Source organism: Thermobia domestica, chromosome 8 (genome assembly GCF_964235325.1).
Source record: "Thermobia domestica chromosome 8, izTheDome1.hap1.1, whole genome shotgun sequence".
NCBI classification, from domain to species: Eukaryota; Metazoa; Arthropoda; class Insecta; order Zygentoma; family Lepismatidae; genus Thermobia; species Thermobia domestica.
In genome coordinates, this window is record NC_137461.1 from 208,066,599 (window position 1) to 208,079,353 (window position 12,755).

Here is a 12,755-nt window from a genome sequence, read left to right on the forward strand (position 1 = left end):
TCATCTGGGTAAGCCTGCTTGATCATATCAAACGTCTCTGTCGCAGATATACCGAGTTTAATACAGAATTTAATCGCGTACCTCTGCTCTAACGAACGCTGCATTTTCGGCTTGCACCACTCACAGAAACACGTCGCGCGAAAAAGCCTGTCCTGACTCTCCGTGTGCTCGGAGACAACTGACCAGCCGCTCGTTCGTTAGCTAGGAATGCCTTCTACCGGATCCAGTCGGTGCGCGCACGCTCCGAAGTACAGTCATGGCGGAATAAAATTAGTCCTATTACTCCCCGGACAAACCCTGTATATATATCATAGTTAGAGTGCCTCTTACAATTTGCTATTTAAGTTGATGGGCACAAAGTTGGTAGGAGAGGTGACTGATATTTAGTAGTGTTATTCCTAGATGGCAGTAGAATAAATAGCAGTATCTTGCCTTTACTTAATTTGGCGGTTAGTCTTATCCCGTGTACTGTTAATTTTGAGAGTTTCAGGTTAGTATATCTCATAAATTTACTATTTTAAGTTGGTGGGCACGAAGTAAAGCCTCCTCTCCTTTGATAGGAGATGTGACTGACCGTGTACTGCTCACGTTAATCCCTGTAGATTTTTGAGACAGTTTCTAATTCGTTTCTTTTGCAAGATATATTTAATCTTAACAGGTGGACACAAAATACCCTCCTCTTGGTAGTCCACGTTACCAAAATACCTAGGCTGTGCGAAGTTAAATCAATTAAGTATACACAGAGTAGAACAATGTCTAAGTAATCCGAACATAGGACATTATTTATTTATTAAAATACTACAGTACCAATTAAGAGCGGCCGAGCTCAAACCTCTGATTTACGGTTATTTGTGATTTCACGTTTATAACAAAGACAAATATTTTTAAAAGAGTGTACTTTAAATAAATTACTTAAAGAAATATTTTTCACAAAGTTTATCCTTTTAAATTATTGTTCAAGGCCTTTGCCTTTAATAAGCCTTCTCCGAAATAAATGCAAATGACTGTGCTGCCATCTTTGGAGCTCTTTTAAACTACGTTTATATGTTTGTGGCCAATCCTTTCGACAATGAGATCTCGGAAACTACAGGCTCTACAAAGATGACGCTTTCATTGATCGATTGCAAATTTCATGTAGATTGTCCAGCTCTAATTGAATATTTAAAAAACATGGGCACTATTTCCTTATTAGATTTGTACGGGTACATTGGAAGTGTTGAAATTAAAAAAACTAAAGCATCACATCCTAAGCATTATACATTCCAACACTACACTGTTGTATATAGGGGTTGTATATGTCTCAGGCGTGTTTCATGGCCAAATAATAATGAAAAAGGAAGGCTAACCATTTCTCCAGTCTAAGATGAACATTTTTTGGGGGGAGTGTTTTGCTCAATGAACACCATATATAACTGACATTATAATTAATTGTGTATGCAATGTATTTACTTATTACATACTGCATGCAAGAGGAAAAAAACACTGGTCATACATGAATTAGAAACTCCAACGGAAGCAGGCTCAAATCTTGCAAACGGTGCGATATTGAGAAAAAATAATCAAAAAAAGTCTCCCGTTTATGATACCCCTTGGCTTTTTTTAATCAATACGTCTTTCACTTGTGTCTGTAAAGTGAAATGTACAGATGTTGTGAGGAATGAGAAGGAGATTTTTTCTCATATGCGAATCATGCGCTGTGTAGAGAGCGCGGGTTCAGCTAGTGTGTTATAATTACAAACTTCATAGTGGTTGCGAGTGCGAGGGCTTACAGGGTATGAAAACGGTTTCATTTGAAACAAGTGTTCGTGCTCAATTATTCATTTATTGTTGCGCATACTTGACCAATCTATATTGTCCTACTTAAACAAGAACTTCCAAATATGTTTCATTTGAAAGACAAAAAATGTTGATTATTACAACAATTTTAAGCATGGTTATCGAAATTTTAGGATATATCTTATCTCTAATCCTAAATTCATGAAAATGCTTTTTGCAATTTTTCAGGACTTTAGGATTCAATATGTGTATGAAGTTCTTTTAAGCATCAGTCTTTTGTCTGTTTCCTGAAAAATCATTTCACTATTGTATTCACTAATGTTCAATAATTTTCGTTTTCTGAAATTGCTTTTAATATGGAATTTTATGCATTCACTGTATTGGCATATTGGACAAATGAAAAGTATTAGACAGTAAAAGTACGAGTAATTGATTCATCTTCTAAAATTCCAGCAAGTCTGCATTACGAATAATTCCAAAACTTTTTAGTTTTACTGAAGAAAAGAGTGAAATATCTTCCAATCTCTATTTCTGAACAATTTGTATATTTTATTTGCGGATGAATGTTAACAGATTTTGTGTATATGGTAATATCAATTCAGCGTTTCAATAGAATTAATAGTGTATATGCGGTGTTCAATTGGAAGTTGTAAGTGGTAGATATTCGCATTTTAAAAATACCCCTGGCAATTCTCTTAGATTTAAGGTTTATTTTATATATACTTTTAAAACACACACACACAAATGAAGTGAGATGAAATTTTTTGGGTGCACACATTCCTTTTATTCAAGTTTACAACTAACATTTGAGTTTAATGTGAATTCAAAAATATTTTCAATCAGAAATTAAATAGTTTTTCTTTACATTTAAAATTAGGAGAGCTAAGAAGTAGAATTTTTATTTTAGAGTATGATTAGACATTTTATAAACGGTAAACATGACATAAATGCTTACGTTAAAATACCTGTGAAACAAATAACTAATGTTTCTGCTGTAACAAAGATTATACAATATGTTTGCGTGAATTATGTTTTATGTATATTCTATTACGTTTTGTATGAATTTGGATTTTGAAGTAGTTTCTGAAGGTATGATAATTTTTTTTCTAAATTTTGCTGAACTCCGTTCTCTTTTTTATTCTTAATAGTAAATAGTTTACAAAACAGTTCACGTAACTGAAAATTTCTAGATGTATATTTATATTTTTTATTTGTTATATATGTATTTCGGTGTATTTTATGGTTATCTATTGTCTTCACTTTAAGTAAGACATACCATTTAACCATTTTAAATAGTCAATGTAAAATAGGTCTTATTTTTACAACGTACTCGCAAATAAAATTTGATTCGTGTTCTGTGACCGTTAAACTTTTGTATAATTATTATTAAAATTCACATATTCTCTAAAAGAAAGGAACTAGTCAATAGTCCTATGTTCATGTGAACTTAGCAGGATCACTTTATTTGTGGATTTTTTCCAATTTGAGACCGGTACAAACGAAAATGATTACGATATAATCAAGTACAAACGTTTCGTACAGAAAAATGTTCAGATTTGTAGAAATTTGTATTGTGGTCCTGCTATGTTCATGTGAACTTAGCAGGACCACATTATTTTTTGATTTCTTCGAATTTGAGGCCGGTACAAACAAAATTTTTTACGGTACAAACGCAGTACAAACGATCCGTACACAAAATCTACAATTTCTAGAAATTTGTATTGTGATCCTGCTATCTTCCACAGACTGGGAATGTGTCGCTAGTAAAGGAAAGATTAAAAAATTTGGTAATGGGGAGGGGACGAAAGGTAATATTTTCTTGATCAATGTTATGCTTATCTCATCTGCATCTATAGCAGTGGATTTTATCATCTTAATCGCTTTCATTACATCCTGTGAGGAAACATAAGTGAAAGAGAAAAAAAATTCTTCAAAACTACGGATTTGTCTAGTATTATCGGATCTTCCATTTATCTGTGATTTAGAAGTATATTCTAGAAAAATAATTAAGGTAATCGGCAGAGAAAGGAGCAACTACATCAGGCTGGCCTCTTTTACTGCTACGAATGCCAAGTGCCTTCAAATTTCTCCAAAGACTGGAGGGATTCTAATTTCGATCAAAGTGTAGGAAAATTTTAATTTCTCATTACCTACGGCTTGATTACATCTATTTCTGAGGATCCTATATTCCTCAAATTTGTCATTTGAGTTGGATAGATTTAATTTACGTGCTTTCTTAAATTTACTATACGCTCTGTTGCAGCAAGCCATGAAACTTCCAATTTCATCTGTAATCCAGGGCGAAGGAGAACGAAAAGCACGTCGTTTTTCTATCAAGGGTGCATGAATGTTTTGAAGATATAAAATTAACTCATTTAAATAAGATAGTTGGTCATCCACGGAAGGAAGAGAATTTACTAGATGCCAAGGCAATAACGCAGTATCACGCAAGAGTGCTTCATTACAAATATTGGCTTAATCTCTGCATAAAACAACTTTACGCTTGAATCTGGGAGTCTTTAATAGAATAGCAAAGTTAAGATCATGATGAGAAATGTCAGGTACTGAAAATTGACCGGAATGAAGAATTCTATCAACTATCAAGAATTTCCCCGAAATTAAAGAACTTTTCATGAATTTCTCTGACAGATTACCTAACATTTCCTAATTTTCTAGGTTTATTGGAACTCTGTTACAATTCTGCACACAAAAAGGCACTAGGTTTTTGAGTAATTACGTGAAGAAAAGGCAAGTACATCCAGAACAAGAAGGTGAATTTCTATTGTGAAATCTATGAAGCTATAATTCCATTTATACATTCCACACTGGTGCTTAAATTATCACAAAGGAAAGGAGATATACATTCAACAAAATATACACATACCGGTAAAATTGTCGTTCAAGAGACTAAAAATGTGCACCTCCAAATTATCAGTGAATTTTAACAATGATAATAATGGTAAGTATTTCTGGTCTTCACAACGGATGACAAATTTACAGAACTTGTATTATAATCTGAACTACCATACGTACTTAAGACAAACCGCGATTTTTGTAACTCTACACCATTTCCTTTCTCGTAGCATCCGGGATCAGAACTGTTGCTTTAGTTGGCTATAGCAAAATGGGAAACGTCAATTGAAACAAAGAACGCGTACTGTCACCACATGGAACTGGAATTTTGTCTTCCATCAGAAAAATTGAGAATGAAAGTATTTCATTTGTAACATAGTTGTCGATTTATGTGAAAAATGATGCTGCTGCCTCCATCAAATTGCACTTGTCATTTCCAATTGCCATTATCTCCATAAGCGACAAAAAATTACACTTTTAGCAGAAGACACGAGATTCTGAACATTTTGAAGAACGTAAACGTAGCTACTTTGTACTGACACTTGTGTGAGTTTAAATTTTTTGCCTTTCTAAAAGCGACATGATTAAATTGATCACAGTGTATATAGTGAAAACACACGTGAGGATTAAGCATACGTATTTAACGGTTTCAACACACTAAATCCTTAATAACTTACATATCATATGCTTACGACATATCGCTTGTAGCGCCAGTTACAACTTTGGAGTGGATACAATATATCGATAATGATACCAGCACAATCGAAAGTGTTGATTTCACTTTTGATCAGGGTGGAAGAAAATCATGATTTTTTTAAAAATCATTTTTGTTGATTTTTTTTATTTAAATCGATTTTTTTGATTTAAATCAAATCTTTCTCCTCGTAAATACAAGTCGCGAACTGAAGAAAAAACATTAGCAATTAGTATTAAATGCTAATTATGACATTTAAGTGAAAGTATTGGGGTTGAATTTTGAATTAATCCCCAGTCGTTAACCTATTTCAATCCCAAACAATGTTTCTTCAGCATTAAGGAAAAGTACAGCAACATTTATCAACATGACACTTATCTTTTCACGAAAGTTACTGATATTTCGCAGGGGCATATTATAAAAAATTGGAACTAGCTAGCGGCACGAAATACATATAAAGTACATAAATTTCGCCTACAATTAAGTAACTAACTCTATGGCCTATGGAACCCGGAGCTGCAATGTCACGTTTACAAAAGCTCTCCGTTGACTTCTATCCTTAGCCAACTGGATCCAATTTCTACTTTGTATTCCTATTTCTGCGAGATCCATCTTAATATGGCTTCCCATCTGCGCCTAAGTCTTCCTAATTATCTTTTTCCGATTGGTTTTCCAGTTAAGACTTTGAAAGCATTCCTACTTCCTTCTATCCTGGCTACATGACCTGCCCACCTAAGCCTCCTAAACTTGACGACCCAAACAATGTTGGGTAAACCGTATAAATTATGTAGTTCATCGTTATGAAGTTTCCGCCAATCCCCATTCCCGTTCCTCTTGGGTCCGAATATTCGTCTCCGGATCTTGTTCTAAAACACTTTCAGTCTGTTCTTCCCTCAGAGTAAGCGACCATATTTCGCAACCATACAGAGCAACAGACATGATTATCATTTTATATATTTTAAGCTTCAAATTTCTCGACAAAATTCGCGACGACAAAAGATTTTGAACTGATTAATGCCTCCTTTTAGTCGACATTTAATTTCTTCGTGAATAGGATTTTCGTCTGTTAATATTGATCCTAGATATTTGAAAGTATCCACTTTATCAAAAGTATTATTCGATATTTTAACGCATCCAAAATTTGCCGTATTATGATCCCGAGGAACTTCTATGTATTTAGTACATAAATTTCGCTTAGTTTTAATTTTTTATTATTTTTAGGAGAGGGGATTGGACCCCTTTAAATGCGCTCCTATTATCTGAAAACAAACAAATAGACGTGGACACAAGAGAATATTCGCTTTAAATGTCCATGGCGATTTCCCCGTTGGAATAGCTAACGATTTAATCCACCCTGCTTTTGATTACTAGCATAATCATGTGATTCAAACTTGGCATTATTCTAGCAATCTTTGTCACTATCTGGTTCCGCAAGAGGGTGGAATCAATATTTGAGAACTATCCGTAATAGTTGGCATCTCTACAATAAAGGAATAATTTTCAGCTCATGTACTCATTAAGGAGTGTTTCCGTGTATCTGTATTTTCGCATTTTATTGTAATAAAATTCTTGATATAACTTCAAGTGACTTGAACTTTTTTTTTTTTTTTTGCCAATATTTACGCTGTGATAACATGCTGACGGTTGTATTTTAAGATTTTCGTTCATACTAATGCATTATATAATAGTTCGAAGGAACTAACCAGGGTCACAATAGTTTATAAATGTACATTTAAAAAGTACACGTCACAAATTCAAACTCTTCCGCTATCATATACCTGTTCCTCGGTTTTCTGTTATTTTGTTTCCTAGTACTATCAATGATTATACCATTTATAGATTCTAAGTACTATTTTTGTTCATCTAAAATTTACAAACGATTAACTTCCTTGATTTTTCACTTATTTTCATATCTTAAGTAAATTAATTGACACATTTCGATGTGTTTCAGACTTACTAACAAACGTTCTGCGAAAGGAAAGTTTGAAATCAACGATAATCACACCTACACATAACTGCAAATACTTTTTCTTGTCTTACGTTTTAAACGAAACTATTTTTCACATTAGACAGGACAAAATGACTCTACATATAAATCAGATTAAACATGATCTTAAAACGGCATATCATTTGCGAAATTTTGCATACAAAATCGTGTGAATCACTGGTTCTAACCTAGTTTATAGAAAAAAATACATATAATTATGTGGACATGGCTCTTAAGAAAAAAATTTACCTAGAAATTATATTTAATACCTCCATCTATACACCTAACTATATTTTACAAAGAAAATATACACATATTTATAATTTCCACTTACAGCTTTAAAATACTTAATGCTCATATAGATTTTTTGAATTCAAAGAAAGGTTAAATTAGTTGAAACTCAAAAACTTCGATGTATATTTTTTTAAATATATTTTTTATTTCTGGACTTCTATACTCCAGTTTATTTTGTACCATTCGCAATTACTTTATGAAACTATATTAAACCATGGGTAACCTACTAAGTAAATTCTGATGCTATACCTCCTGACTTGCATCCATCATTGCATAAGATATGCGCTTGCAACATCTTTTTTTCAGTGAATGAAATCTTACACTCAGAACAAACATATTGTTTGAAGTGATGCAAGATATGTGAACTTAATATGTTTTTGGAGATGAATGATCTTCCACAAGTATCACAACAATATGGTTTTACTTTTGCATGAGTTAGTAAATGCATTTTCAAAGACTGGTGACGATGAAACATTTTTCCACACTCTTCGCAACAAAATGATTTTAAATTTAAGTGAAGGAGAACATGGTTTTTTAAGTTACTTTTGAGGCTAAATGTTTTGTTACATTCTGCACAAGAAAACTGTTCTACATTTCTGTGATTCGGTAAATTTCTTTTATTTCCAAGACTGGCCTCACTCTCTTTATAGTCTAAATGATCTCTTTTGTCGATAAAGCCACATTTATGTGCGTTCAATTGATATTTGTTACTAAACGACCCGCCGCAGTCACTGCACGAATATGGTTTCAGATGTGACGCTATGTGAGACATTAAAGAATATTTCCGTTTAAACGAACTTCCGCATTCATTACACCAATAATCTATTACATCCGAGTGGTTTACTAAATGCCTTTCAAACGAACTTTTGGCACTATAAGATCTTCCACACTGATCACAGAAATAAGGTTTCACAACAGCATGCGTTCCTAAGTGTCTTATCAGATCACGTTTGTCACTAAAAGATTTATTACAGTCGTTACAAGTATATCGTTTAACACCATCTGCTGCATGTTTCGATAGGATTTGTTGGTGTTGAAATGAACCTTTCTTACAAGAATACGGCCTTTCGCCAGTATGGATTAATAAATGTTTTCTCAAAGCACGTTTCGCTCGAAACGACAAATCACACTCCTCACATGAGTAGGGTTTCTCACTTTCATGGCTTCGAATATGTCTTTCTAAAAAACGCTTCTCATCAAATGAGCTACCACATTCCGCACAAGAGTATGGTAGAACAACATTATGTTTTAATAATAAATGGTTTTTCAAGTACCTTTTGTCAGAAAAACACACATCACAATTTTTACATGAATATGGTTTTATACCCCTGTGTAAAAGCAACATGTGCCGTCTCAAATAACGTAATTGAGAAAAGTAATTATCACATTCGTCGCAAGAATATTGCTTTATATCATTATGAGTGTACAAATGTCTTAATAGATTTCCGCGATTGCTGAACGTTGTGCCGCATATATTACAAGCTGTTTTACCTCGTTTCTCTTTTGTGTGAGAGAATACTCTTTTACCTGGTTGATTTGGAGCGGATGACTCACATATGTTATCTGAACACTGCTCCAATCTGTTACGGTTTGACGAAATTCTTGATGTCTTGAACTTGGAACTGAACAATGTGTTTCTATTTTCAGAAGACGGTTTCGCACACTTATTGCTGTAAGAATGCTTTTCTACGCAATCTACCTCAGTGAATGATTTGTCACACTTGTAAACACACATGTCAATATATTCATGTGTAAACAAGGGTTTGTTTAAAACAAGATCCGAAACTAATAAATCGATCGAATGTTCCATATTAGAAGCTTCTCCAAGTGTATTCCTAGGAGCATCATGAACGTATTCAACTTGATACCTAAGGAAGAAGGAAAACGATAACTAACATGTGTGAAAAACGAAAATATACTACTCAAGTCGTATTTTTAACGCTGAATAATATCTTAATATAAACTACCAGATATTCCCCAGAATAAAAGAAAATTACATGGAACGTAATAAAATATTCAAAACTAACTACTTTTCTCGTCATATATAAAAATATTACTACATACATAATAATATATCTTTAATATCAAATACAAACTGGCATGGTACATACGATAAATTTCCACATCCGTGTTTATTACATAATACTGTTTGATTTTTATAAATTAATTTTTGAAAGATCATTCAATAGTGGACACCTTTCGAAGGAATTGGAAACAAGTTACAGAACTTCTTCAGATCATGTGCACAGTTTGCGAAGTTTCCTGCCAAACGAATTTGTTATATGTGAACTTCCTGACATGAGTACAGAAGTGTAGGAGATGTAGTGGAATGGAGTAGCCATACTGTCTGAATATCTCATACACCTCTCCCAAAAGATAGTTCACCTGACACTATTAGAAAATCTTCTAATTCATCTTCAATTGACAAGTACAAACCAATGCATTTTGACATTATCGACAATATATCCCAAATCTATTCTAAGGGTAGAAGAATACTGAGTACACCATGATAACGTTCTTCTATTTATTAAAACAGGTAGGAGAGAAAGCTCTGTTTTGGACCTGATGAGCTGTACGCTTACTGATCAACTGGAGGAGTGGTGGCATCAGACGAAACTGCAAAAAATGCTAAAAAAGGAAAAACATACTATCTCTTAATTATTCTCATGTTACTATTATGACTCATATTTATCATGAGGCATTCTTTATGCAGTTTCATTTTCCGTAGTAAGGACACCTACTGCTGTATCGCAGTGTTGGGAATGCAAATATATAAACTAATATTCGTAACGCAAATATTTCTTATATTTCTAGATTTATGACTGACTACTTAATGTTTGTCTTCCAGTATGTAAAAAAAATTTCATACACTTCATCAACTAAGAATAGTAAACAACATGAAAACAATTATCTTAGATAACGCAAGTTGCATATGATTATAGATAATACCCGTCGTTTTACTAAAGGATATTCAAATTCATTTCGTGTTATTGCCCATGCATGCATCAGCAAATGTTGTTTGGGTCAATTTTCCACTAAAACTATTATTTTTTTCACCTTTACTACTCTTAGGGCCTGGATACAATTCTGGCACAAAATAATTGCACGAATAGTCTTTAACTCTTTTGATTAAAAATCTGTACAAATCTTGATAATTTCTCTTACGCTTAGTACTAAGCGTTGCATATCACTTGCACAATTTTTGGCAACGGTACTAGGAAAGAGGAATTATATTTTCGTTACAGAAATGGCTTGGGCTACAAAACTCGAATGATTCCTCCTTCAGCTCCATCATACTTACACATGCGTGAAGAACTAATAATCATCTTCAATAGCTAGTGACGAAGTATGATCGAATCCTAGGAAATTTTACTTCATTCGTATATGACAAAAAAAAAAAAAAAAATCAACGAATAATTACTGTTTTGTGAGTCTAGTATTTACCGAGAAATATTCAAGTTCTATGAAAAAATCAATTTATACCTGTAAGAGTTTAGCATTCTCCGAGAAAAATTAGCTTAAACACACATCGTCATTTGAAATATCGACTTGCCAGTTACAAAATATGATGAATTATGGTATTCATTTATTTTTCATAGCATTTTACATAAATCTGTAATACTTAGACAAATGCTTATACAAATTTGGCTGACTTCTTATATTATATCATTTAGTAAGAAATACCAGTAACATATTGATGTAACAATTCATCTCCTAACTGCAGACCAAATATATTTTAGTGCGTTAGCAATGAAAGCTACAAGATACCAGAATAATTTAAATAAATAGTTTTTATGCATATGTGTAGATGTATTATAAAAAAAGTTCAACCAATAAAAATGGATACGCCAGTAGCAGTATTCGAATAAGTACGAGGGTCACTACGAAAGTTTTAAATTACACATTGTTGTGGCACAGTATTTGAATTTCAACAATTAATTTGGTAGTGGTATCCAGAGCGAAGAAGCGAAATAAGCTTATCGACGTGGCCGTATCGCCTTCACTTGTTTGTTGATGTCAGCAATGTTCGGCTGTCTAGAATGGAACTCGGAAGGGAACATTTTCGGACAATGATCCTTTACGATTTCAAAAGTGGTTTGAACGAGACACAAAGCCTTGACCATTTGCAGGGGGCATTTGGGGACCTTGCTCCTTCCCGTGCTACAATTTTTCGGTGGTTTGGTGAATTCAGAAGAGGCCGGACATCGCTTAAAGATGAAGAGAGAGCTGGATGTCCGGCAACAGCTGTGTCAGATGTAAACATTGCCGCTGTGGAACAAATGATTCGAGAAAATTCTCGAACAACTTTCAAGGACATTGAATCTACAGTGAACATTGGATCGCCACCAGTAACAAAAATTCTTCATGATTATCTTCGGCTCAGGAAGTTTTCATCTCGTTGGGTGCTTCACATTTTGCTGAACAGCAGAAGCGCATGCGTGTGGAATGGTGTGAAGAAATGCTTGCAAGATTTGATGGAGGGAATACTCGACGCGTCTCTGATATTGTTACTGGTGATGAGACTTGGATCTATCAATTTGACTCTGAAAATAAACGCCAGTCAACAGTTTGGATCTTTCCAGACGAAAATCCACACACAAAAGTGAAGCGACCGCGAAGTGTGGGGAAGAAGATGGTCGCAACTTTCTTCTCCAAATCTGGCCATGTTGCAACTGTTCCACTTGAAGAACAAAGGACTGTTACTGCTCAGTGGTACACCACTATTTGCCTAACAAAAGTGTTCCAGAAGCTTCGGGAACAGCGTCCAAGAACTGGATTGCGTGGGATCCTGCTTCATCATGACAACGCGTCCGCACACACGGCCTACATCACAATTCAGTTTTTAGAATCTACCGAGGTCAAACTTATGACTCATCCGCCGTATAGCCCTGATCTGGCCCCGTGTGATTTTTTTTTCTGTTCCCCAGGATCGCATGCATGAGAAGAGATTTTGCAGCCCTGAAGAAGCTGTAGTGGCTTACGAGAATGAACTTTCAACACTTGAAGAAAAAGACTGACAACACTGCTTCCAAACGTGGTTTTCGAGGATGCAAAAGTGTGTACAGTGTAATGGTGAATACTTTGAGAAAATGTAAGTGTTAAATTGATTTTAAGTATGTAAGTTATTTCACATCTCAAAACTTTCGTAGT

General features: G+C 34.1%; 1 protein-coding gene across 3 annotated transcripts in view; it reads right to left on the reverse strand.

Moving 5' to 3' along the window:
- Positions 1–7,545: 7,545 nt before the first annotated feature.
- LOC145693427 (uncharacterized) overlaps positions 7,546–12,755 on the reverse strand; it is a 34,244-nt gene continuing 29,034 nt past the window's right edge. For 2 of the 3 annotated variants that reach the window (XM_081769410.1, XM_081769411.1), the window contains exon 3: positions 7,546–9,472. In XM_081769410.1, the coding sequence (XP_081625536.1) occupies positions 7,831–9,472 (1,642 nt within the window). In that variant the 3' untranslated portion in view covers positions 7,546–7,830. Of the gene's footprint in view, positions 9,473–9,569; positions 10,233–12,755 lie in introns of those variants that run through there. The other variant, XM_081769412.1, reaches the window with a different exon arrangement.